A 27,157-nucleotide genomic window follows, 5' to 3' on the forward strand; every position below is an offset into this window, starting at 1 on the left:
TAATTATTGTATTTTTTTAGCATTTTGTGGGGGGGGGGGCAGGTAGACAAAAGGGAGATCATTCTTATTTAATGAAAAAATTGCTTCAAGATCAATGCTATGGACCCGATATAATATTCCAGGTAGATTTAATATTTTAAACTTTGCAGTATTTATTTTTATATTTAAACTTTATGTTTTAAACTTTGCTTTCCCCTTTCCCCCCCTTCAAAAAAAACTAGTTAGTTATGAAAAACGAGTCCCGGCGTTTTAACATTAAATTGTAGAAGAGGGCGCAGCAAGATCCTTGACACGTGGTTGGCCAACAGGGCCAGGCCCTGAGCTTCTGAAAATACAATAAGAATTATTGAAATTTTCTTCCCATGGACACACACGTTATAACAATTTTTTTAAATAAATTGAGATCAGGAGACCCTCCAAAAATTTTATGCTCACCCAGTGCTGTCTTAAGGCATGGCCAGGAGGCCTCACAAAAATGAGATCTAATTAAAATTTCCGAGAATTTGTCTGGTAAGGACCTCAGAAAAAAAAAATCCCTTGGCCCGGGGAGCACACGATGATCTTAAGACGGCCCTGTCCCCACCCACTTCCCGGAACAGTGAGAACGGCCGTACATGCATCTACTGACCTGTCCTTGAACTCGACAGCAAGTGAATGCACGAAAGATGGAATCCTAATCCCCGAATGACCAATTATGATCACTTGAAGATACTTTAGAGATCCAAATCAGCGAGAGCACGATCTCTTCTTTTTCTTCTTCAATTATACAGGGCTTTATGCCGATCTCAACAGCAAATGACCTTCTGATAAACAACGTCGACCGTAACCAAAATAAACACCCCACATAAACAAAGGATGAAGGTCGTAGTTGTTGTTATTTTTGATTTTTTTAATGTTTTTTTAAATTCACTGCAATTTGAAATAGTGCTTCATTTTCTTCGACTAACAAACTTTTCATGATTTTAGCACGAGTTACTGACTTCACTTACTTCTGATATCATTTTAACGATGTTTCTCGAGTGAATATGGTCAGCTCAGCTCAATCATGTCACAGAAGATGCTGGTGGGGGGCGGGGAAGAAGATTGAAGGTCATGGGGAAAAAAACCAAAGATTTTTTGAAGAAATTCGATTAGATACATCCTAACAAAAATAATTTTAAAGATCGTTTAATGGAGATGAAATTGGAAAGTTTGACAAAAGCAATGTCATAAACAATCGAAAAGAAGACAATGACGTCATACCAATTTAAAAAAAATCTACAACAACCACTACGAACTTTATTCTTTGTTTATCTTGAGAGTGAGGTGCAGTCACAGACGACAATGTTTACCCACCGGTCATTGCTGGTGGGATCGTGCTCTTGTTGATGTTGATCGGTCATAACTTGTCATGAAACGATTCAGTTAGGATTCCACCTTGCACGGATTCACTAATTCCTTTGGCGGATTCATTTGTGGTCAAGTTCACATTCGAGTCCAGGTTAGTAGATTATTAGGGTATTTTTTACTAGACTGCGAGGGAGGAATGGAAATAATATTTTTCGGAGAGTCGTGAGCTCAAATTATTTTGCAAAAAATTTTGTTGTAAGATGGGTATTAAACAATTAGCTGGTTACGACGGCACATGACGTTAAGTCGAGTTTTCCTAGGAGCAGGTTTTCTGTCCTGCGTGCAACGTGAATCGCCCAGTGCGTCACGCCGTCCACTCACCAATAAGAAAAGTAGCATGACTGTTTTCCTACAGAGCAATACGGCTCACGACAGCGCTTTACGTCGGGCGTGTTGGCTGACTGCTTCTGGAGGAGTCAAATGCCTCTTGCGTCGCGCGTTTTGCCGATGTTCTTTTCACTCTTGTGTGTTTTCTTTCCCTTCAAACCGGAGCATGCAGACAACCACATACTATAATATAGTCGCCCTGATCTGATGCGCCACGCTAGGAAAACACAAACGCATAGCGTGATTATGTAAAATATTTCTGGTCGCGAAATGGTCTAATTCGGTTCACGCGGCGCAAAAACCAAATTCTAGGAAAACCCAGCGTAATGCCGATTTTTCATCTGACTGGAATAGGGCTATATCCAGTGGCTATAGATCTAATTATTTCAATTTTTAAGAACTAATTAGTAATTATTTCAATTATCATAATTTTTTTTCCTGATGATTTAAAAACACATAAGAACATGGTGAAGTCAGTTTCACGTATTTGTAAAAACTTTAACCAGGGAAATATATTATACTAGCTTCAAACTTTAAAAAAAAAAGGAGAAATTAATTGACTGGCTGACTGGTTAAATGAAAGGAGCCAACGGTTGATACGTGTCTATATATAACAGCTGTATTGGATTAGCTTGGAAGCTTAAAAAAGTGAAATTCGAGAAAAAAAACTATATAAAAATAATTATACAAACGGAAATGATTTCCTCTTCCTCCATAGGCGGAGATAGACGTGAAAGTCTGGTGAGGGTGCGCGATGATGATTGCTAGGGCCATGATGATGATGATGATAATTCATATATACGCATGTACATTAGATTAGTAGGCTCCACCTTTGACACTGGGGGAAGGTGGTACCCCCAGTACATGCCCTCTCGTATCTCCGCCCATGTCTTCCTCATACTGGTTCTATAGACGGAATTACGGGGGGATGTCGGCAGAGCCTCGGCTATGTACCGGTTGGAAGAAAAGAAAGTTGGGTAGGTGTGGAGAGGTTCTATCTATCTATCTATATATATATATAGTAGGATAAAATGCAAGAGAAATGAAGATAAAAACGAGGTAGTGAAAAGATATCTTTTGAATGACAAAAGAGCTAGTTCTGCTCACTTGTTCTTTCAAAAATACACTGCTGGCCACCCAAATTGCAACACCAAGAAAGACAAGAGATATCGCAACAATATTTATTTTGTAGATAACATGTTGACCAAGCATCAAATGATCAAATTTATAGACTTCTGTGAAGTGTGGTTCCTGCCAAAATCAGTTGCCAGAGTAGCCGCCATTGTTGGAGATCACCGCTGCCACACGCCTCGGCATTGATTCAAAGAGACTTTGGATGTGTTCTTGGGGTACAGACCAAGCAGCTTCCACGCGTTGCCAAAGTTGATCTGGTGTGGCAGCTGGGGATGTAATCTGGGTCAATCGTTGAGCAACCATGGACCACATGTTTTCTATCGGCGAAAGATCCGGAGAGCGAGCTGGCCAGGGAAGCAATTCAATCTGGCGATTGACGTAGAACCTTTGGACAATGCGTGCCACGTGTGGTCGCGCATTATCCTGTTGAAATATGGCTGTCGGCAAGTCCTGAAGGTAAGGAAGGACAACTGGCTCCAACACCTCGGAGATGTAGCGCTGGCTTTTTAAAGTACCGGCAATGCGTACTAGAGGAGTGCGAGAGTGATATCCAATACCGCCCCATACCATAATACCCGGTGCAGGACCAGTGTGGCGGTGCATAACGCAGCTGTTCAGCATCCTCTCTCCACGGTGTCTCCAGACTCGAATCCGACCATCGTGGTGTTGCAGACAGAAGCGTGACTCGTCAGTAAAGACAATTTCATTCCATTGTGCCGTCCACATCCTTCTTTCATCGCACCATTGGCGGCGGAGACGTCTGTGGTTCTGCGTCAAGGGTAGACGAAGCAATGGACGTCTTGCGGACAGACCACTCTGCTGTAAACGGCGTCGAATGGTACGCGCAGACGCTGGATGATGCGGTACAGACTGAATGTGCTGTGCTATGGTTCGTGATGTGGCTGAGCGATCCGTCACTGCCATACGCACAATACGCCTGTCATCACGTGAAGTGGTGCACTGAGGTGTATGCGATCGAACACGTCGGTCCGTCGTACCCTCTTGCATCCAACGATCACATATCCGCATTACAGTTGTTTGGTTTCGTCCAACACGACTACCGATTTCCCTGAAAGATAATCCACAATCTCGGTAGGCCACTATCCTTCCTCTGTCGAACTCGGATACTTGATCAAAAGATGATCGCTGTTTTCTACGAGGCATAATTCATCGCTTTTTTGAAAAAACCACAAGAAAAACACAATTGCCGTACTTCAAATCGTCGAAATCTCCAAGCCTTAAATAGCACTTTGAAGTGGCGCCACAGGCGCGCGTGATGTGCGTCTGCGCTGAAATTCTAATCATTTGCATATTTCACCTCCGCTAATGCATGTTGTAAATTTCATATTATTTGCATGCTTCCTTTAGGGTGTTGCATTTACGGTGGCCAGCAGTGTATATATATACAAAAAAGAAAAGGGGAAAAAAATTGAATTTTAAGAGAGTGAAATAGAACCCATGGGGTGGGTCTTCATCAGGGGGAACCCCATGCATGGTTCAAAAAGTGTAGGAGTTTCTGAAGGGTGGCTATGCCTAAATGCATTAAAAATACCAACCCTTGTTCCCCGACGCCTGCCTTCTCAAAAACATGTTGGACAAAAAAAGTCCATTTTTTATTTTTTTTTTTCCTCATGCTTCTTTGAGCTTATAATCTGAAGCTCTGTATATATTTTTCTAATATTGTATTTTTACATTTTTTCATGGTCTTTTTTCGTCCAACATGTTTTTGAGAAGGAAGGCGTCGGGGAACAAGGGTTGGCATTTTTAATGCATTTAGGCATAGCCACCCTTCAGAAACACCTACACTTTTCGAATCATGCATGGGGTTCCATCTGATGAAGATCTACTACATAGGTTCTATTTCACTCCCTTAACCGACTGGCGGTTCGAGGTGTTGGCACAAAACCACTTCAAAAATGCTTGGTCTCCAGGATTAAAATTGCTTTGAAAACGTTCTGGCTATTTTTCCTTCCCCCGTACGCACAGCAGGACAGCTAGGACTCTTTGTGAGATTTGATTCTTTGTACTGCCCCGATCGTCACAGAGATGTCTACAATTTTCGCGGAACAACATACCCTCATTGTACTGCGGTTGATAACGTACAGCGTGAGATTTTGCTTCTAAAAAAAGGAGAAAAAAGAATTTTTTCTTACATTCAAATACAATAGTATTAAGAATGCCTAAATAAGCTCAGAACAAGTCTGTTTTGAAATCTAGGTGAATATTTGTAAAGGAAAAAAGAAAATAGAGCATCTCTTCTCTTTTTCTAAATAACTTGGATTTGCACATAAATGTGAATTATATACATACAATGCTATAAGCCGCAAAGGATAATTGACTTTCCGAGTTGACCACACACATGTGGCGACAGCGATTCTCGCTCAGTACCGTGGGGAGCCCAATGGCTTTGGGAGTGTGGAAAAAATGAGGGGGTCCGTTGCCCCCCCCCCTAAATGGCGGGTCTGTTTGCAAGATGAACTTTCGTTATCAATTTAAAATTCTTGTGGAATTCTTCCAAAATTTCCAGTTTTTTACAGAGAGCGTTTTTTGTTTTTCCGACATTACGAACGACGAATTTGACACAGTCAGCAAGCAGTCCCGTCTGAACGCATGGACCCACCCGAGCAGGGCCCGGGGGCCTCACAAAAATGGGAAGTAATTAAAATTTTCGAGAATTCTCTAGGTTGGGCCTCAGAAAAATCAATTGGCCCGGAGGCCCACGATGCTCTTAAGACGGCCGTCAGCAAGCAAAGCACCACATCGAAAGAAAGTTCTACAGGAAATGATCGAAAGAACTTACTGTGCATGTGTACCTATTTTTGGCAGACCTGTACCCCCCAAATGTTACAGTAGACTTTCTCACCCTCTCGGGATAACGTTAAAAACATAGGGAGAGAAAAAACACTGAAAGGTCATATGGCCGTGAAAACAATTGAAACCCATTTCTTCGGGACTCTCTACATCTGCGTATTCTCAGAAAGAGGCAATAAAGAAATCACCTAAGTGTCCACTCTAAATGGTCATCAGCCATCTCACTGGCATTTTTCGTATACGTCAGCAATCACCCTAAAATTTATGTCTTTTGCGGTGACAATATGCTAGAACTGTTGCAGCAACGCTTTTTCACTGCATACAAAAATTTTGTGCGCATTTGATGTGATTATAAATTACGTTTCCGAGTTTTAGTCGAAGTGAAAACGTCGAATAATTGAGGTTTTACGTTAAATAAATAAATGAATGAAATATTTTAACATTAAAATGTATTTGTTGTATTGTTGTTTAAAATGTATTGTTACCAATTGCTACCCAAGTTAAACGTCATATAAACATGAAAGTCGTATAACTGAGTGACGTATGAACGAGGTTACTCTGTAATTTGTAGATATGCCCTATTAAAAATAATCGTTTTTAAACTTTATGAAACACAACTCAACAAACACCGCAACTGGCCTCGATGCAGGGCCAAACTCTTCTGACATAGATTTATTATAGTTAACTCTTAATGCTCAAAATAAAAATTTAACAAAAATTCAAATTTTTAGCTTTGCTTACCGTTCTTTTGGGCTGGAACCGTAGGATTCAACCACGTGGGGAAAAAAATTAATCCTTTATGTACGCAAACTAGTTCAACTATTTTACTAAAAGATTTCGAACAACTGTATTTTTGTAGACGCGAACCGTAAATATTTTTCTGTTCAACCGTCTGTGAATTATATTCACCGATCCAACGATATCGTCTAATCGTTTTGAGGGGAGATGTGTCCTCAAGACAGTACAGCGAATAAAAAAAGCCGATGCGGAATGTAGCCTTTTTTTTTTCAGAAGTAAGGAAAAAACCCCTTGATTTGTTCGGACTGGGAGAGGGTTACTAGAGGGGCCGCGAGCGAAATCACGTGATTCAGTACTCACGTCATTACAGCCATTTCGTACAATACTTTGTGCGGGAAAACGCTTTAAACGAGAAATCTCGATGAGTATCAGTAATAAGAGTTGGCACCAGAGAGTCGCAGGACCCAAGGAGGAAAAAGTAATGCGGGATCCACTGTATACAAAAGCTTGCAGCAAAGCTGTCTCAGTATCGTAACCCGCCCACGAAAGTGGGGCTGGCGGAGCTTTAGGCCTGGGGCCTGGACCATTCTTGTCATTTTTTGTCTTTTTTCCACACTCTTAGTTCACTATAGAGGGGGTCCGCTGAAGAGCGCAGCCTACGGGCCCCTGTTCCAGGATGTTGGGGGGGGGGGGGTTCATGTGCTTTATCGGCACCCAGAGGCAATTTCACTGTGGAATACGACGTCTGTTTACTCCAATTTTCATTCTATCGAGACATTATGGCCTTCTACGAGCTGAAACAGCAGGGGTCGCGTGGTAGCCCTGTAGGTCCCTACACACGCTCGACGACTAGATAAGGATTATTCTAGTGGCCTCCCTTATTTTAGTGGCTATAACCCTGAGGACACACAAAACGCTGGTGTCCTTGACGTCTCAGTAGCCATGACCATCATGATGTCTTTTCTTCCTTCCTATGAGAACGACTGCCATGAGAGCCGTGGGGGGAGGGGGCCTTGTACAATGTTCTTTTCTTCGTTTCCGGGGTTTTTTTTCTTTCTCTCGTTTACTTGTACATGTGTGTAGTTAAAAAAAATATCATTGAGAATAGAAGGTACGTAGTTGAAGATATCCGCCCATACGAGTACAAATTGATATGATTGATATTAAAGAGTCCTGTCTATTTTCCTATGGGACATATCTGAAAGAAAAAAAAATCAAAAAGATCTTTCCACGGGCCCCCCGACTCCCGGGCCCCAGGGCTGGAGCCCTGTCAGCCCCCTCCCCCCATGTGGGGGCCATGCCCTCACTCACTCACTCACTCCTCTCTCACTGACTCAGTAACTCAATCGCTCACTTCCACGCTAACTGACTCGCATCGAACTGTTGTCGATAAATTTTCCTAGCGGTGAATTGCTGGCGGTGAATTTTCCGGACACGACTGTAACCGCCCCTTCTGGCACCCACATTCATGCCGCATTCGAAGTCACTCAAATCTCTTGTTTTCTCCGTGAACAAGCAAATTGAAACGTCAACTGGTGCTTCTGACCAGGAGAAAGCTTTTTATCAGCAAATCCGGTTTATTACTTCAGCGCACGTACTGTACGGATGAATCGAAGTGAGGGGTGTTCCAAATGTGCTTTTGGCCAGAGAGTGAAAAACAATAAAAATCGGTCCCAGACACTCGAGTTGGAGCCCTAGCAGTCCCCCCCCCCCCTAAGCGGGCATGCTTAGGCGCATGAAGTTATATGCTGTTGCGAATAAGTTTCGGAGATTTCCAAGTTCTTCAAATTTTCATTCAACGGAAATGTCTGAAATGCACAAAGTATTTATAATGCATTTCAGCTAGCCCAATCCAATTTCTTGTGTTTAAAATCCTCCCGCATCGCATACCCACGTTGCAAACTTCATTTGCAAGTTCCGCTTCCATCGCGCGAGATTCTCCCGGTTTTTTTCCTTGTCTCTTAATTTTCCACCTTTTTATCTTTAATTTTTCTAGTCACCTTGTTGGGCAAATTGGCTTTTGTGGCTTCAGTTTTGTATATTAGTCATTGTTGAAGGGGGATAATTTCAATATCTTGATCACAATATAGGTTGACTTATAGAAGATTTTATGATGGCTCTATATTTTTGCAGGTAGTTGAAGATTCTCATCAAAATCTGGAGGAGAAAACTTCTAATTCTGTACATGTTGACAAGCATCGGCAGTATTTTTAGCAGTATTGGACCAGACGGGGAACTTGGCAAATTACAAAAGATCTGCTCTCTGTTTGAATAAATCTTTGACATTTCTGTCTTTTAAAATGGACGAATCATCTTCTATGAAATGACATAACGGACATGATATGGAAGACAATTCTAGTTGCATTTCGATCTTGGCATCCAGCGAGAGGCGTTCCGAACCCGTTTCTCATGATCATTTCGGTACTGAAGAAAATCCGCATAGGTGTGAGTGGTGCAAGAAGACATTTTCGAAAAGCTCTGGTTTGAAAAGGCACATAAGTGTTCACACTGGAGAGAAACCGTATGAATGCAAAGTCTGTAATAAAACGTTTTCTCGAATCAGTAATTTAAGCAGACATATTAGAGTTCACACCGGTGAGAAACCACATGGTTGCAATGCTTGTGGTCAAACGTTTTCTCGAATCGATCATTTAAATTTCCACAAAAGACTTCACATCAGAGAGAAGCCATATGCGTGCGATGTCTGTAATAAAACGTTTTCTCAAATCAATCATTTAAACGCACATAAAAGGGTTCACACTGGTGAGAAGCCGTATGAGTGCGATTATTGCGGTAAAACGTTTTCTGAAAATGGCAATCTAAACAAACACAAAAGAGTTCACACCGGAGAGAAGCCACATGAGTGCGATGTTTGTGGTGAAACATTTTCTCGAATCGCCTATCTAAACAAACACAGGAAAGTTCATACTGGAGAGAAGCCCTACGAGTGCGATTTCTGTGGTAAAACGTTTTCTGAAATCAGCCATTTGAACAGACACAAAAGAGTTCACACTGGAGAAAAACCACATGAATGTGATTTGTGTGGTAAAACGTTTGCTCAGACGTACAATTTAAATAAGCACAAAAGAGTTCACTCTGGGGAAAAGGAATGAGTGCGATGTTTGTGGTGAAACATTTTCTGAAATCGACCATTTAAGTAGACATGGAAGCGTTCACATAAGGCTAGAAATTTATTTCAGTGGGAGACAACTGATATATTTGGGGGGGGGGGGGGAATCAAAGTGAAAAATGATAGACTTATGCATCATTCCATATAAGGGCCGGATTTACCATAAAGCAAAATCACGTGCTTAGGGCATCAAGAGAAAAGGGACACCACAAAAAGTTGCCGAAATGTGTTATTTTTACATAAAATGTTTTTTCCAGCATCAAGCATCCGGCAGAAAATCTTGAAATTTTCGATTGATTGTATAGTTGACTATATTGATCAAAAGGATGGCACAAATACAGCAAAAACTGATAACATTGCAAACTAGAGATCACGTTAATGCCGAGTTTTGGATTGAGAGAATTTCTATAAAGTTAGCTTGAGCTATTTTAGCAGCATCATGTAGATCATTGACAAACTGATTTTTCTGAGGGGCCCTCTCTATCAGCTAAAAATTCCTGTCTACCAATTTGCATACTAACTCTCGCAAATTGTAAAAAAGATCTACTTGTTATGGGGTCGTCTGAAAGGCTCCAAATTTAAGGTCTGTCTTTTTGCGAAATGTGGAAGAAAATTTCCAAAAATAAACAAAAATGATCAGATATATTATCAATGATTTAGATTTATAAGTTGGAAGTCTTTCCTCCTCCTATTTTTCTGTGTCCGTACTTAAAAATATTCAAATCATAATTCTGCCTTAGGTTAGTTACTTCTGAAGTATAAGATTTCATTTATGTGTTTTTTTTCCTTTATAGATTTGATATCGAGTAATATGTACTTTTAAGCACGGAGGGGGGGGGGCACCAAAACCATTCAAGTGTTTAAGGTCTTCAAACGTTTTAATCGGGCCCTGCCGTTATATATATGCCATTTCCTAACATTTTGGACGAGCGGACCTCCAGCGCCCTTTTTCTTGCTATGGCCTTGATTTCACACTAATAAGAATCCGAGTGAGTTTGATATTTGTTTTGAAATATTTTCTCGAATCGAACATTTAAATGATCACAAAATTCTCCATAGTCAAGTATATTCCGTAAAGGCCGCTACGACTACTCTGATGTGACGAGAATAAATTGGAAATCGAAACACACCCATTTTGAGCGCAATTCATCGAATCCCGACTGAATAACTGAGCACTCGAAAATTTGGCTAGTTTTATAGAAAAATCCTTGATCAAATTCAACCAAATCAAATATTCCTCTTATTTCTAGTGCAAAAGTTGTATTTCTGGTTTTAAATATTTCCTTGAGTGTGTAGCATGTCTTTTATTATGATGCCAAAAATATAATGATAATAAGAACATTAGTACGGGGGTCTTCAACCCGTGGCCCTCCGAGCTTTTTGGTTTGACCCACTGACCATTTTTAGAAAATATCTACATAATATTTTTAAAAAAACGATTAAATAAAAAAAAAATGTTGAAGAGCTCTGGTTACTGGAATCTGTATTGCTGTATTTATAAGTGTGAGATACTTTCCTGATTCAAAGTAATGCTACTACTGAACCACACACACGCACCTTGCCCATATCCCTCTGCGAAACTTCTAACGAATTGGTACATGCTGGAATGAATGTGTGCGTAGTGAACCTGACGAAGTTTGTTTCTGTGCAATGCTTGTTATGTGTAGTGCTGCCATCTATTTTTCTGACTATGAGAGATGTGTAATGGTTGAATAATTGTATCGTTGTGGGCCTGTTGCTCTCTGTGGCGAGACTTTTTTATCGGGAAGGATTGGCAATGGTAATGCCGTACATTTGATACAAAAAGGCCGTCGTAGTGAAGTCGGAGAACCCTGAGCCAAAACATTTTTTGAAGCCTATGATTTCTACGTATTTCGAGAAGCCAAATTAATCATTCAAAAGGTATATATAATTACAGAATTTGGAGAAATGCTAAAAAAAATACCTTAGTGAAAGAAATAATTTTAGAATTATTGAAAAAATAATTGCATAATTGATGAAAATTCTTAATTAATGAAAATTCATAATTAATGAAAAAAATCACAGAATTACTGAAAGAAATAATTTCAGAACTGTCAAGAATGATTTCAGAATTGTCATGGTAAAAAATTAAGAATTTTTGAAAAATAATTTCATAATTAATGAAAATTTAAAATTGGTGAAAAAATAATTTCAGAAACATCAGGACAAATTTTAGGCTTAATAAAACAAAATTATTAAAGCAAATTAATTAAAAAGGAAGTTATCTATATATATAAAATTGATTTTCTGTGTGTCTGTGTGTGTATGTTCTCTATACAAATCTACAATTTTAGATCGATCGTCGCCAAATTTTGCATATATACCAAATGGGACCCGACTTGAACGATAGGCTACTTTAAAATTTCGCCAGACCAGAGCAAATGCCCTAAACGGGCAAAAAACTGTCCGGCAACAATGGTTTTTGGGCCTCAACAATCACTTTCCGAACGTTTACTTTGGTTACCGTGGTTCCCTAGCGATGAGTTTCAGACGTGTATATGCCTTTACAACGGTTTGTCACTTCTTTAATCCTGTTAGTATATGTATAATAGTTTATGCCTTTATAATGGTTTGCCACATTTTCAATATACTCTCAGTAATGAGGCTTTTTGAATAGACGTCATAATCATCATCAGCATCGCTTTGAGAGTCAGGAAAAGGGCGATACTCATAGAAATCAGTGCTAAAATTGTCGATTTTACTGTAGAAATGCGGGAATTAGTGGGATTTTCCGCCCCATCAATAATTTTAAAAATTGTATTGAATTCTCGATTTTTGAAATATTCAGTTCGCTTAGAGATATACGAAGCCCAGGAGATTAAATACGAAGTAATTAGCCAAACCTTTACTTTTGAGTTGGATATTCGAGCAATATCATTGATTTCATTTATATCTTCTCAAGTATGAAAATTAATGTCTCCATATTGTCTCTTTTGATATTTATTTGCATAAATTCATGTGGGTTAGGATATTTTAAAATTAGTTATGAGCCCGTGAAAAGTGCATCGAAAAAATTTCACAGCTTTAACTAAGGATTTTTGGAAGCTGGAACAGACAGATGGATAACTTGAAGTTCAGGGTGGGGTGGGTGGGGGGGGGGAGGATCGAAATACCTAGCGCCCCTTAAAAAAAAAAAATTATATTCATTTCTACGTTTCTGTGTAAATCTATATTTGTTTATTTCATGAATCGCGCAGGAAGTCGCCATATTGGTTAACTTGGACACGGCTTGCATGTCCCTCAAAGAAAGAGGGAGATATCACGTGATCCAAAAAGCCTCATTCAAGAAAACCCGGGCAGCGCCGGGTATTATAGCTAGTCTATATATATAAAATTGATTGTCTGTGTGTATGTTCTCTATACAAATCTACAATTTTAGATCGATCGTCGCCAAATTTTGCATATATACCAAATGGGACCCGACTTGAACGATAGGCTACTTTAAAATTTCGTCAGACCAGGGCAAATGCCCCAAATGGGCAAAAAAACTGTCCGGCAACAATGGTTTTTGGGCCTCAACAATCACTTTCCAAACGTTTACTTTGGTTACCGTGGTTCCCTAGCGATGAGTTTCAGACGTGTTTATGTCTTTACAATGGTTTGTCACTTCTTTAATGCTGCCAGTTATGTATAATAGTTTATGCCTTTATAATGGTTTGCCACATTTTCAATATTCTCAGTAATGAGGCTTTTTGAATAGACGTCATAATCATCACCATCATCGATTTGAGGGTCAGGAAAAGGGTGATCCTCATAGAAATCACTATTAAAATTGCCGATTTAACTGCATAAATACGGAAATTTAGTGGGGGGGGGGGGTTCCCTGCCACATCAATAATTTTAAAAATTAAATTGAATTCTCGATTTTTGAAATATGGAATTCACTTGGAGATACGAAGCCCAGAAAATTAAAAATATGGATAATTTGCCGGATCTACTTTTGAGTTGGATATCCATGCAATAACATTGATTTCAACTTTTTATTTATATCTTCTCAAGCATGAAAATTAATGTCCCCGTATTGTCTTTTAATATTTATTTGCATAAATTCATATAGTTTAGGATGTTTTTAAAATTAGTTTTGGGCCCCGTAAAGTGCATCGAAAAAATTCCACAGCTTTAATTAAGCATTTTTGGAAGCTGAAACAGGCAGAGATGGATAACTTGAAGTTCAGGGGGAGGGAATCGAAATACCTAACACCCATAAAAAAAGGGGGGGGGGGAACTATTCATTTCTATGTTTCTTTAAATTTAGATTTATTTCATGAGTCGCGCAGGACGTCGCCATATTGGTAATCTTTAGACACGGTTTGCATGTCCCTCAAAGAAAGAGGGAGATATCACGTGGTTCATAAAGCCTCATTGAAGAAAACCCGGGCAACGCCGGGTATTATAGCTAGTTTACAAATAAAATTCAAATTCAATGAACAAATTCAGAGTGAATAAAAAATGTTCAGTGAATTCGGGGAACCCGGTTTCATAACCGAGAATACCACGGTTTGATTGAGTGGCCTACCGGCTTCGTGGAAAGTTTGATTTGACCCGTAATGTCGGAAAAGTTGGAGACCCCTGCATTAGCATATTAACAATAAAAAAATTTCAAATGTTAAATGCTTCAGTTAAGTTCAATTTGAAAGAAATGTAAAATTTTGTGCTGAATATAAAAAAGTAATCATTGAATGCTGCTTGTGTACCATGATTTACCTTACTCGATAAGCAATACTTTGATCTCTGAGGTTTCCCATTATAAATACCTGGGCATTATAATTTCTTCCGATCTCAGCTGGAATCTTCACGTTGATTATGCTTTTAATAAATGTCTCCAAAAATTCTTTTTCCTTCGTCGTAACCTTAAAAGCTCTACCAGTCAGCTCCGTCACTTGTGCTACCACACATATATCCTCCCTGCTCTCTCTCCTATGCCCGTGAAGCTTGGGACCACTCATACCCAAACCAACATAGACACAAGTTAGAATCTATTCAAAATGAGTCCACTCGCTTCATTTTTAACTGTTGGTCTTCTTCTGTCTCCATATCGGAGTTCAAGCACCAACTCAATACCCAACCACTTTCCTCTCTTGGACTTATCTCTCGTTTAACTTTTTTTTTTTTCAAAATCCTCCACGGGTTTTTAATATCGACACTTCCAACATTCTAATTAAACCCTCCCATTTCTCTGTTAGACTCAACCATTCCCAAAAATTAAAGCCTATCTTTGCTTCTTCAGATTGCCACAAATTTAGCTTCTTCCCAAGAACTATTATCGACTGGAATAACCTACCACCAAATATTATAGGCTGTCCTACGATTTCCGAATTTCCCTGTATCATCTATCGTCATTTTCGTCATCATAACTTCCGCATCCTCTTGTATAGGCCTCAGCCAAACAATATTGAATAAATAAATAAACTCATAAAAAGTTAACATGTTTCAACTTTTTCCCCATTACCTGTGGGGAAAAATAAAGGTAAATGATATTGCTTTTATTTTATTCCCTGCAGCTATATAGAAATTTCTATAGAAGAATCACCGATACTCACTTATACGACAAAATTCTCAACGTCGAATTTATAAATTCTTGAAATCATTAGAAAACGACATTCACCAATATCTCAATAAAATTCAATCGGCTGAGAAAGAAAAACAATTGGATCAGTATACTTGCGATCTTTTCAATAATATTCAAGATAAAGGTAACCTTTACCTAAAAGTCAATAAGCAAAGGAACAGATATTTTGACAATTGGGGTGGACCAAAGATCTGGAGAAAGGCTAGAGAGCCGGTAAAAGGAGATTTCTTACAGCTAATGATGAAAATAGGGAAGTTCTTAGAATAATTTTCTATAGAAATAGACACTTTATACTAAACTGCTCCAAATAACCAAGAGGGATTCATGGAGAAATGTCTGTAGCGCTGCGACCGATCCCTATGGTACGTTTTATAAGGCCACGGTCAAGCAATCTTCCCTATCACCACAAATTTTCTACACAACTGATCCAGAGGAAAATCTATCCGTTAAGGATCAAACATTGAGACAACTTCAACTTTTCTTCCCGGAGAAATTAGTGATACTTCCAGATGCATAAAATTCAATTAAATCTTCACAACCGAAATCAGATAGAACTGAACTTGATAAACGGAAAATTTCGGTTCACGAACTTTGGCACATAGCGGTCCATCTCAACAAACGTAAAGCTCCGGGAATTGACTCAATTAACAACGTAGTACTTTTAGCCTTGCTTAAACGATTTCTGGAGAAGTTTGTAAATTTATTCAACAAATGTCTGGAACTTTCATTCTTTCCCAGTCATTTTAAGCAAAGCAAGGTTTTATTCTTCTTTAAAAAAGATAAAGATCCCTCACTAATTAATTCATATAGGCCTATACACCTACTGTCTACATTTGCGGAAACTTTTTGAGAAGATCTTGTGCCAAAGAATCTCTTTCCTTCTCGATAAATCTTCTGTTTTCAGCCCATTTTAATATGGTTTCCTTCATGGCAGATCGACTGACCAGGCTTCCAGGCTTTGTTTCAAATCTTGATGGAAATCCATAAACAAAAGGCAAAGCAGCTTAACGTTGTGGTTATTACTCTGGATATTCAGCGAGCTTTTGATATTTTGAGAACATTGATCATCAGATTATTGGTCATAAGATGTCTGAGCTCCCTATCCCATCCAACCTTGTGGACACAATGAAGAGCCTTTTGCAGAATAGAATGGTTCAAATCAACACTCCGCTAGGTCCAGTCTCACACAAGATGACGAAAGGATGCCCGCATGTTCTGGTCCCCTGATGTGGAACCTGTTTATAAATGACCTACTGAAGCATAGGTGGCCTAATAACGTTAGGGTCCAGGCTTATGCAGACGACATCATTGTAATAGCCTCGGGCCCGGCGGTGGAAAGGATAAAGTCCTTGCAACGCTTGTAGTAAATAAAATCAACGACTGGCTGGATATTCATGGCCTAAACATGGCTAATGAAAAAACTAACTTTATGTGGATTTCCTCGAAAAGACTAATTAAGATTGAAGAATCTATTAAGATTGGTGATAGATTCATAAAAAAAAAAGTCTAGTGTCAAGATATTTCGAGTACTTTTCGACGATAAACTTAATTGGTATCAACACATCGCGGGTCTCTCCTTGGAAATAAATGCGCTACTGCAAAGGTTCTGGTGCTCAACCGGGAAAAATTGGGGCATTTCTACAACTATGAGGAGAACCCTTTATCAGACGGTCGCTCAGAGAATTTTGGTATATGGTGCGACTACATGGAGCTTTAGACTGAACAAGGAAGAAGGCTTTTTTTTTTTAAAACCGAGCACAACTGAGGTCTATCGCCATAGGCAATTTACTACCTAGTGAGTTGTGCTGGAAGTGTAGGTGTACCTAACAGTCTGAGTGCGTATCTAGTGTTGTGTAGGATTTTTCAGTGCTGCCATCTATATCTCAGAAGTGAAGTAAGTGATGTGTAGTGACTGAATATTTGTACTGTTTGTAGGACTGTTGCTCTCTGTGGCGAGACTTTTTAATGGGGAGATCGGCTTGCATTTGCGCCTCGAAGTTGGGAACCACAGAAAACCAACTTCAGCCGACCACCACTGTGGCGACGGTGGGGCTCGAACCCGGATCTCCGCGATGCGAGTCCGTCACTATGACCACTCGACCACCACAGCGGCAAGGAAGAAGGCTGGATTCCATTCAACGGGGATGTCTTCTTTATATCTTGAAGGCCTATTCAACATCTCCAACTAATGCTCTTCGGGTATTAGCTGGCGTTCCACCTCTCCACCCATTTGTGGAATATGAAGCAAACAAAGGAGCTCTCTTCAGGAATAGAAGAGATAATTATCTTCAGGATGGGACTATAGTAGGCCATCAACAAATATAACGAAAAATCACGGGATGGTCTTCCCATCCGAGTACCCAAATATCCACTATAGAGTCTTCAGCGAATTCAGATTAGCTTAGAGTATATACAGACAGATCAAAGGCTGAAGATGGGGTCGCAGCTGCGTTTACCATTCTCAAAAGTAAAATGCTATTGTAGACTAAATCACAATAACTCTATATTCCAGGCGGAATTATTTGTAATATACATTGCCATTAAGAAAGCAGAGGAATTACAGGAACGTTGCTCCATATTCTCAGACTCACTTTCATCGATTCACGCAGTTAAAGATCCCTTATCTATACATCTCCTTGCACGGCGAATTAGATCAACTTTATGTTCTAACCCCCAGATCAGTTTATCGCAGGTAAAAGCACATAAAGGTACCCGTGGTAATGAACTTGATGATCAATTGGTAAAAGTCGGCCGAACATCAAGCCTTCGACTTATGACGGAAGGACGTCGTGGTCGATCTTCAGGACCCAGTTCGAGATAATCGCCTCTGCGAATGGATGGGACTGTGTTTTCAAGGCCTTCCACCTAGCCGCCGCACTCCGAAGGGAAGCTGCCGAAGTGCTTCAGACGCTCGACACCGAGGACCGATCCAGCCCTGATGAACATGTACATCGAAAGGCTCTCCCAGTTAGCGTATCCCGATTGCTCACCAGACATAGGAGATGGATTGACTCTGCAATGCTTCGTCGACTCCGTTAAGAACCCCGACATCCAGCAGGCGTTGCGTCTGGGGAATACAAGGACGTCAACAGTGCCCTCGTCTACGCTATGAAGTTTGAAGCAGCCAATCGCGCTTCGAGAAGACAGCGACGAGTGGTCCGCGGTGCTGTTGCGGAGGACACTACGGTGGATATCATCAGAGAGCTGAAATAACTCCTGAAAAATACCAGGAACGACCGGGATAATCGGAAATACAGGCCCTTGGTGTGCTGAAAGTGCAATGAGGTGGGCCACCTACGTCGATCCTGCTCTTTGACAGTTCCCAAGAGAGAAGACACCTCCCGAAGCTCCAAGCCGTTAAAGTGAAAGTGACCATCTTGCGGGGCGGAGGTCGCTGCAAGGAGGAAATGGTCCATCACGTGTTTATCATATCTCACAGCTGAGTGGTGGAGACCATGGAATGTACGTGGAAGATGAAATTGATGGATTTCCTTGCCGGATGGTCATCGACACCGGAGCCAATGTGAGCATCGTCCGTACTAACATCAGGGATGGATTGACCCTGCAATACTTCGTTGACTCTTGTCAAGAATCCCGAATCAGCAAGAATTGCGTCTGCAGAAATATAAGGACGAAGAAAGTGCCCATCAAGCTTCGCGGAGAGAACGAGTGGTCCGCGGTGCTGTTGTGGAGAACGCTGCGTCGAACATCATCAGGGAGTTTAAGGAACTCCTCAAAAGTGTCAGGAGTGAACGAAAAAAATCGGAAAGACAAGCCCCTGGTCTGTGGAGGTGTCATGAAGAAGACCACCTACGAAGATCCTACCCGATTACCATTCCGAAGAAAGGGTACACCCCCTCGAAGCTCCGAGCCGTTAAAATGAAAAAAAAAGCGGCCATCTCGCGGAGAAGAGATCGTTGCAAGATGCCCCATCAAGTGTCTACCATATCTCACAGCTGAGCGGTGGAGACCATGGAATGTATGTGGAAGGTGAAATTGACGGATTTCCTTTGCTGGATGGTCATCGACACCGGAGCCAATGTGAGCATCGTCCGGACAGACTTGGCTCAAAAACTCCGACAACGACTCCTGTACGTGGCACGTTCACTGACTCTATAGACAGTTACCGGGGACAAGATGATCGTGCATGGGAAGATGGAAGCTTCGGTGAAATTCGCTGCGGTCTCCTATCGTCACGCCATCTTCGGGCCGTCATTCAGAACCCGTGCATCATCGGATTTGACTTTCTCAGAAAATACGGGATCTCCCTGGACTTGAAAAATCACCAGATGCATACATCAAAAGAGCACGTCACGCTATTCGGATGTGACAACGAAAAGGTCTTTTCCCGAAAGATATTGGCTGCCCGGGACTTCACGATTCCGCCAAGAGCGAAGAGCATCATTCACGGCACAGTTGGGGCGGCCAGGGACTTTCAGCTCGGACTGGCGGATTTTCCCAGCGATTACAAGAACGGCCTGTTGATTGCCGCCGCTCTGGTGGCAATCAATTTACAATTTTACAACCTGAGATAGGTTGAAGCGGATCCACTGACCAATCAATAATGGATACATTAAAATCACCAATGATCATAAGCTCATGCCTTTTCGAAACAGGGAATGCTTCCTCAACAACTTGAAAGAATTCAATGTAATCAGCACTTACCAATTTAGGTGGAAAATAAAAATTGCAAATAGTGACTATATGATGATCGGAAGGCCTGACCCGAACGCATATAAATTCTGCGGAACAACATCATGTAGCCAGTTTAGTGCTTTGAAAGTTTTTATTAACGGCAATTAAAACGCCACCTCCTATACATATGCTTGGATGAACATATCGATCTCTGCAATAAATTACATATCTGCAATCATACCTCGGAATCAGACACACTATCAACCACGTTTCCGTTAAACAAGTAACATCATCGGCCAAGAGAGCAGTGTAAAATTCGTGTGACTTAGATCTCAGTCCATTCACATTTTGTTAATACAGTCTAATACCATTGAACTTATTGCGTCATGAATTCATTTGAGCCGTCTGATCAATCCTTACATTTTGCGTTTCTGGGATTGCTTGAACATTTGTGAGCGGGACGTGTGGAACCCGTCGTACCATAACACCGACTGACAGAAAGAACTGTCTGTCAGTAACTTTGTACCGACATCAGCATGACTATTTACAGGTGAAAAATGACAGTGAATGGTAAATAAAAACTATATACACAATTTTCGTAATATTTATATTCTTGTACTTCCTTTTTCTGTAATAGATTTTTACAGTACATAACATTTACATTATGTATACATTTATTTATAAAGTACTGACGTGTACCAAGAGGTCAAAATATGAATAAGAGTGGTTTTTGGTATCAAAATGTTGTTTTTGATGGTATGGTGGTTGTAGGAGAAGTGAGCATTTCTAGAACTCCGTCGTATCTGGCCCGCCGGTCGTTCACATTAGACCGTGTGTAGTCCGGATTCTACTGTATTTTCTTTTCGAAAAAATATGGTCCCGAGTTCTTGCCGAAATTTTTGTCGCTCACCCACCCGAATGTATATGTAGATTCCACTTGTTTTCACGACAGTTTCAGTCTTTTGTTACAGTTGATGTGCTGCTCATGCTTATTACGGATGATTATTTTTTGTTTACAGCAAGTATTCAAACACCAAAAATATATTATTGAGGAGTGAAAAGAGCAGAGAACTTTTTTAGCATGGCTATCTCCGGTGAAAAGAAAGATATAGCTGTCGCATAAAAGATGCAAGCCTAAACCACTGTGGTTCACTTCTCTCGCTTATGTTATCGGAGATGGGTCAGTTGCACTGGAAGGTAGGCGTGGCTACTACTAAACCGGACATGCACCTCGTCCATATTCCGCTGCGAACTTCTAAAGAATTGGAAAGTGTGTACGTATAGTGAACCTTCCGTGAAGTTTGTTTTTTGTTATGCTTGTTTGTGTAGTGCTGCCATCTGCAATGGGGAAAACTCAGTTTAAAATACTCAACTCAGTGAGTGAAATGTAAAAAGGCAAAGCTTGTATTCACAAACAGAAAATAAAATTTTCTTCTTCAAATTGCATTATCGAGGACCTTGATCTATGACATACGGCACATCTCTATGACTGACGCTTTCGCGCTTCATTAAACCACCAATGAGGAAAAATGTCTTACTACAGAAATTACACTCACGGTTTACAGCAGGGCTAGTCAAATTGCAAAAAAAAAAAAAAATCTAGACGCCAGAAAAAATATCTAGGCAACAAAATTTTTTTTACCCGAACTAAAAGGTCCAAAATAATGCTTCTTTTTGAATTTTTCAAGGCACAGCTACCCTCTTTCATGTTGGTAGATATGCTGTGATAAATTCTAAACATTGTGCTGCTTTCAGCCTGCAATTTAACAACTACACAAAGAAAATTTTAGGCACCAATACCTATATTTTAATTGCCACGGCGAATTGGCGCCTGGGATTTGTCCAGTCCCGATAGACAGCTTACCTTTGATAGTCTTTTGTCAGTATTTAAATGACAAATTTGAAAACTTTCCGAACAAAAAACACACTCTTACCAGTATGATTTCTTGTTTTTTTTTTAACTTTTGTTTTCAAAACACGTTTTACCACAAACATCGCACTCATATGACTTCTCTCAAGTGTGAACTCTTTTGTGTTTGTTCAAACTGCTGCTATGAGAGACCATTTTACCACAAACATCGCACTCATATGGCTTCTCTCCAGTGTGAACTTTTTTGTGTTTGTTCAAACTACCGCTTTCAGAGAACATTTTACGACAAACATCGCAGTCATATGGCTTCTCTCCAGTGTGAACTCTTTTGTGCTTATTTAAACCATCAATTCGAAAAAACGTTTTACCACAAACATCACATTCATGTGGCTTCTCTCCAGTGTAAACTCTTTTGTGCTTGTTCAAATTGCTGCTTTGAGAGAACATTTTGCCACAAACATCGCACTCATATGGCTTCTCTCGAGTGTGAACTCTTTTGTGAATATTTAAACTATGAATTCGAGAAAACGTTTTAGCACAAACGTTGCACTCATTTGACTTCTATCCAGTGTGAAATCTTTTGTGAACATCCAACTCAGACTGTTTCGAAAATGTTTTCCTGCAGTACTTACACTTATGAGGATAGTCTTTGGTACCGAAGAGAACATTAGAGATGGTTTCGGAATACCTCTCAATCAATGTTGTCGAGATTGGAAAAAAACTTGAATTGTCTCCATTCACATCCTGTTTATTATGTGATATCATAGATGATGGTTCATTCATTTAGATAGAGTTAGAAGAATGTTAGAAGAGTCGAAGATGTATTCAAGTTGAGAGATTTATTGTAATTCTCCGTTTCTTGTCCGATTCAATATTGCTGCAAATACTATCGTTGCATTACGACTTGTACAGAATTAAGAGTATTCTTCTTCAAATTTTGAAAAGTAGCTTCAGTTACCTGCAAAAAAGATTGTGCTGTCATATATATATATCACCAATACAGTAAGCAATATATTGATATTATTACTTTCAACACTGCTAATATGGAGTTGATTTATAAATAAAGTACATAAAATAAATTGTCCTATTCGACGCCTTGCTGTAGCCACGTGCAGATGTCTATTTCCCTCTCTCCTAACGTCAGCAGCTTGCCAAAGCTGAGCAACGGGATCGTACACAGCACTTCTTACGTTCATTTATTCGCTTGTAGGGTCTTTTTTTAGGTTGTCATATTCGTTATTTCCCTTGTTTCATTTGTGTGATTTTTGTTTATTCAGTTTAATCTCTTCGATATTATCGTTTTCTTCTGCTTGATTTGTGTTCGTTTTAGTTGGTATCAGCTACCGTATCTTTGTTTTGGAAAAACATAACCGCCATTTTGGATTTGTGAGAGAAAGAGAGGTGTTTTTTTTATTTACTTCTGTCTCAATTTTTATTTGCATATTTTCCGATCGGTTCGAATTTATTTTCTCCCTCACTTTCATTTCATTATCATTGTTTTTGTACTTTTGAGATGCCCCCTCCCCGTTTTCTCTTTGTCGATGTCCAAATTTTTACCCACGTGCTCGTGTAAGAAGGAATATCTGGCGGTTTGTTTCCTGCCATCTTGTTTTCCCAACTTAGTCGATATATTTTTCTCGAATGTTTTTGATGTTAGTTTTAGCACACAGTCTAGAATTTTTCCCCAAATAATCTTAGCACTTTTTGTTATTTTGCTTAGAGCCTAATTGTTTTTAATTGATAGTAAATAAGTATATTGTATAAGATAGCTAAGTTAGCTAATAATAAGTATAAATTGTATTTTGTATCTTAACCCTCTTTTCGGCGAGTGCTTTTGAAGACGCTCAAAGATGCTGTACCCATTTTCGGCAAGAACTGATGAAAGCAGTTTCTTCCCACAAAAACCCTTTGTGCTCTGACAAGCTAAAACTCCCCTTCCTATTCAGCATCCCCCCTTCTTTTCCATTGGGCTGAAAAATATACTGAAGGAAAGAGTGTGCATTAAATAGATTGTTCATATAGTATTCTTTCAATTTTATAAGATTTCCTTATCAAGGCGCTCCATTCAAGAGGAGTAGAGCCTCCGCGCACAGAACGATTACTCGGCGATCGAGTCAAGCGATCGCGGCAAATTTCCAAAGATATGGGCGATTCATATGATTAGCATCCGCCAATGGGACGATTTTTCGCCTTTGTACCCGTGCTCTTCCTACTTTCCCGCAACTTCTTCCACCTGTTCTCTGCCTTGTAATTTCCTTCCTTGTTATTTTGTGCACTACATAAAAGTATTCTATTTTTCGTTGTTAAAACACGGAAAGTTCTAGCGACGAGGAGGGTATCGTCATGTTCTATTTCTACAAAAAATACAAAAAAAAAAAAAAGAGAAAGCATTGGGTTCATCCCTACATTGAAAGGAACTTGCATAGCAGGTTGTTCGTGGCACCAAGAGAACTGCAGGACAGTGATGCTAAATTTATGGCATTTTATAGAATGTCCAAAGAGACATAAAATGAGCTGGTGGCAATTATTTCGCCAGCTATAAGGAAACAAAATACCAACATGCGAGAATGTATAGGTCCAGAAAAACGACTTGTGATCACATTGAGGTAAGTTTTTTTCATATTACTTCATGTATCAAAATTTGAACAATGAATAGAAACCCCCAATTTAATTAAAAATTAATTTATTAGTTTAGGAAATTATATAAAGCAAACCCTGACACATAAAAAGTCAATATTTCTCCAAAGGGCAAATAAATACCATGTTGGGAAATTAAAAGGCACATAAACATAAATAAATCATATTACACAAGTGGGGAAAAAAATATTGATACATAAAAAGTTAATAAAATTCACAAATAGATATAAAATTTCTCCAAGGATCAGCTAGATACTAGCATTGGGAAATTGTGAAACAAGAAAATAAAAATGCACCATCTAATATTACTCATACAAAATGCAAGGCGTATATGGGTCAGTAGCCCAAAATTGGACAAAGACGTATCAAAAATAAATCATCTACATAAAGGGATAAACATGTCTGAAACACATCATTTTGTAACTAAAGTAAACATTGCAAAAGATATTGTTGAGGTCCACGAACCATTTTATCCAATCTTCAACATTTCTTCTGGCCAGCTTTGCAAAACTTTTATAAACCTATAACTTTTAAGCCCATCATTCAAGTCTGGCCCTGTTTGGTGCCGATTGGTGTAAAATTGTAGATTTGTTTAGAGAATGCACACACAACAGATAAAAAAACCAATGATACACACAGATCATACTACTTCCTAACAGAATATGGAAATTTAAATTAGCTTCATTTTAATAATGAACAAAATTGCCAATAGTAAATGCGAATTACCTAATTTTTTTAAATTTAAACATCACACATTCATCCAAGGACGATATCACTCTCGGCTATCCATCGAAGGTTTTTAACAGCTGGCTGATGCGAAGACATATTTAGGAAAGACAGAAAATTCAACTGCCCTTGTGGGGAATCGAACCCATGTCCTCTCACTTGCCGGGTGAGTGCCCTACACCACAAAAGCAACAAATATCTTGATCTTTCCTTGGAGCTTGTGTGCACTGAACGGCACCTTACATGGATGGTAAAATCTAGTTAAGTAGCCATATGGAGGCAGTTTCAGCAATTGCGAGCTTTGGCCTGAAGTGGGTCCAACAGTCCACGTACGGTCCTGTTCAGTGCACATGAGCTCCAAGGAAAGATCAAGATATTTGTTGCCTTTGTAGTCTAGTGGTCAAGGGTGCTCACCCTGCAAGTGAGAGGATGTGGGTTCGATTCCCCGCAAGGGCAGTTGAATTTTCTCTTTCCTAAATATATCTTCCCTTCAGCCAGCTATTAAAAACCTTTGTATTACACATTTAAATTGGAAAATTCAAACGTCAATAACCTAATAATGTGGTTATCATATATATATATATATAAGAAATATTTCTTCATAAAAGAAATACATCTGGAGAAAAATGTTTTCAGAAAAATAGCTAAATATCAGACTGGAACCGTATCCCTAGATACAATGTGAAAAGTATACAATTATATTAAGTGGTATATGATTAATGTTAAGTAGGCAAAAAAAAAAGAATTTGGATTTTGTGATTTAAATCAATGATTTTTTAAATCAGGTAATTTGCATTGATGAACCCTGTCAGTGCATTTATTTCAAACAACACCATAAAAACACAGCAAATTCTTTGTCACAAGATGAATAAAAGCAGTGAAATAAACATATTTTTCAATAACATCAAATGATGAGATAAAACCCTTGAGTTTCAAAAAAAAAAGATGAAATTAAATAAAAAGGTCTAGGATGAAAACAACTAAAGTTTGGCTTCTTTGGGTCTTTTTCGTATTAGACCTTTTATTTAATTTTAATCCTTTGATAATGAAACCCATAGTTTCAAAATGACAATGAAGTTTTATCTCATCATTTGATTTGAATTTGTTGAGAAATACATTGATTTCACCGATTTTATTATTTAAATTTATTCAGTCAAACTTGTATCAGCCTGTTTATATGGTGAATTGAAGCTAATATCTGGGCACTGCTGTATCAATTCCACTGGTTGGACAACAGCTTGTGTTGTCTCAAAGAGACTGGTTCCAAGAATTTTGTCTATCAATAGAATAGACTTCCTCTTAAATAATCTGAGTTATACACTAGTCATCAACTTGAGATCGGGTAAAAGGCATCTGATGAACTGCTGCATGGACTCTTTCAGATCATCTGTAGGAGGAGGTGCAGCAGAAACAGTAGTCATTTTTGCCTTCTTTATGCTGAAATATTCTGCAAAGGCGGCATCTGCATTGTTGGTGCTGCAGGTCTTTCGTTTTCAGGATATCCCACTGCTGCTCTGAGATTGTGTGTTGGGAAGTGTTAATGCTGCAGCTGATGTTAACGGAGGAGGAATGGTTGGTTTGGATGGCGAGTCTGGGATTTCTATGTAATCAAGTCCCAGAGTTGTCACCAGTTGACACCTGAGAGCTTTCGGGTTGATCAACAATTTGGGAATGTTCCATTGGAACAGTCAACAAATTCCCACTCGGTGCCCCCGCAGTCTTCACAAAAGGTAGGGTGAACTGCATGGCTTCATTCAAGTAATAAGGTTTTTTGACTTTTGTTCCTGAACTGCTTGGAAGAAGTCACAGTTTTCTCACAAAGGTAGTCCTCAAATTTTTCCATTTATCTTTGCAGTCATGCACTGCAAAATAAAAACATGAAAAATTAACACAGAAGGCCTAGGATGAAATACATATTCAATGACCAAGTCATAAAGTACATACGGTCAAACCCTGTTGTAGTGCCAACCTCGCTTAGTGATAAAATTTTTCAGTGAACAAATCTTCCACATAAAAGGAATTAAATGTGTTTAATTTGTGATCCGATATGACACCAAACTCATTATAGCGCCAGAAACTTACAAGACAAATGGTGGCATTACATCAGGGTTAGACTGTATATTTTAAAAATGAGGTGAAATCGCATGCAATTTTAGGTTTTTAAAAAAAT

At 39.4% G+C, this 27,157-nt stretch overlaps 2 protein-coding genes across 3 annotated transcripts in view; one reads left to right on the top strand and one right to left on the bottom strand.

Moving 5' to 3' along the window:
- The window catches only part of LOC149068482 (uncharacterized), a 36,217-nt gene extending 9,809 nt beyond the window's left edge, over window positions 1-26,408 (bottom strand). Inside the window, exons 1-3 of the mRNA XM_089251564.1 lie at window positions 26,307-26,408; window positions 21,774-22,185; window positions 18,557-18,734 (exon numbers count right to left, since the gene is read on the bottom strand). Coding sequence (XP_089107690.1) covers window positions 18,557-18,734; window positions 21,774-22,185; window positions 26,307-26,408 — 692 coding nt within the window. The remainder of the gene's footprint in view (window positions 1-18,556; window positions 18,735-21,773; window positions 22,186-26,306) is intronic.
- On the top strand, window positions 1,351-20,851 carry LOC149068483 (uncharacterized). Of its 2 annotated transcripts, none has more exons than XM_089251590.1 (2): window positions 1,351-1,480; window positions 8,533-10,191. In XM_089251590.1, the coding sequence occupies exon 2, from the start codon at window positions 8,742-8,744 to the stop codon at window positions 9,510-9,512; it is 771 nt and encodes a 256-aa protein (XP_089107716.1). In that variant the 5' UTR covers window positions 1,351-1,480; window positions 8,533-8,741; the 3' UTR covers window positions 9,513-10,191. The 2 variants fall into 2 exon arrangements, 1 of the variants encoding a protein (XP_089107716.1); XR_016195188.1 differs by lacking the exon at window positions 8,533-10,191 and adding an exon at window positions 20,774-20,851 and having other exon boundaries at window positions 1,367-1,480.
- Window positions 26,409-27,157: the final 749 nt, after the last annotated feature.

This window comes from Pholcus phalangioides, unplaced genomic scaffold (genome assembly GCF_987345545.1).
Source record: "Pholcus phalangioides strain wild (caught in Gottingen) unplaced genomic scaffold, Ppha-v1.0 ptg000027l_1, whole genome shotgun sequence".
Classification (NCBI taxonomy): Eukaryota; Metazoa; Arthropoda; class Arachnida; order Araneae; family Pholcidae; genus Pholcus; species Pholcus phalangioides.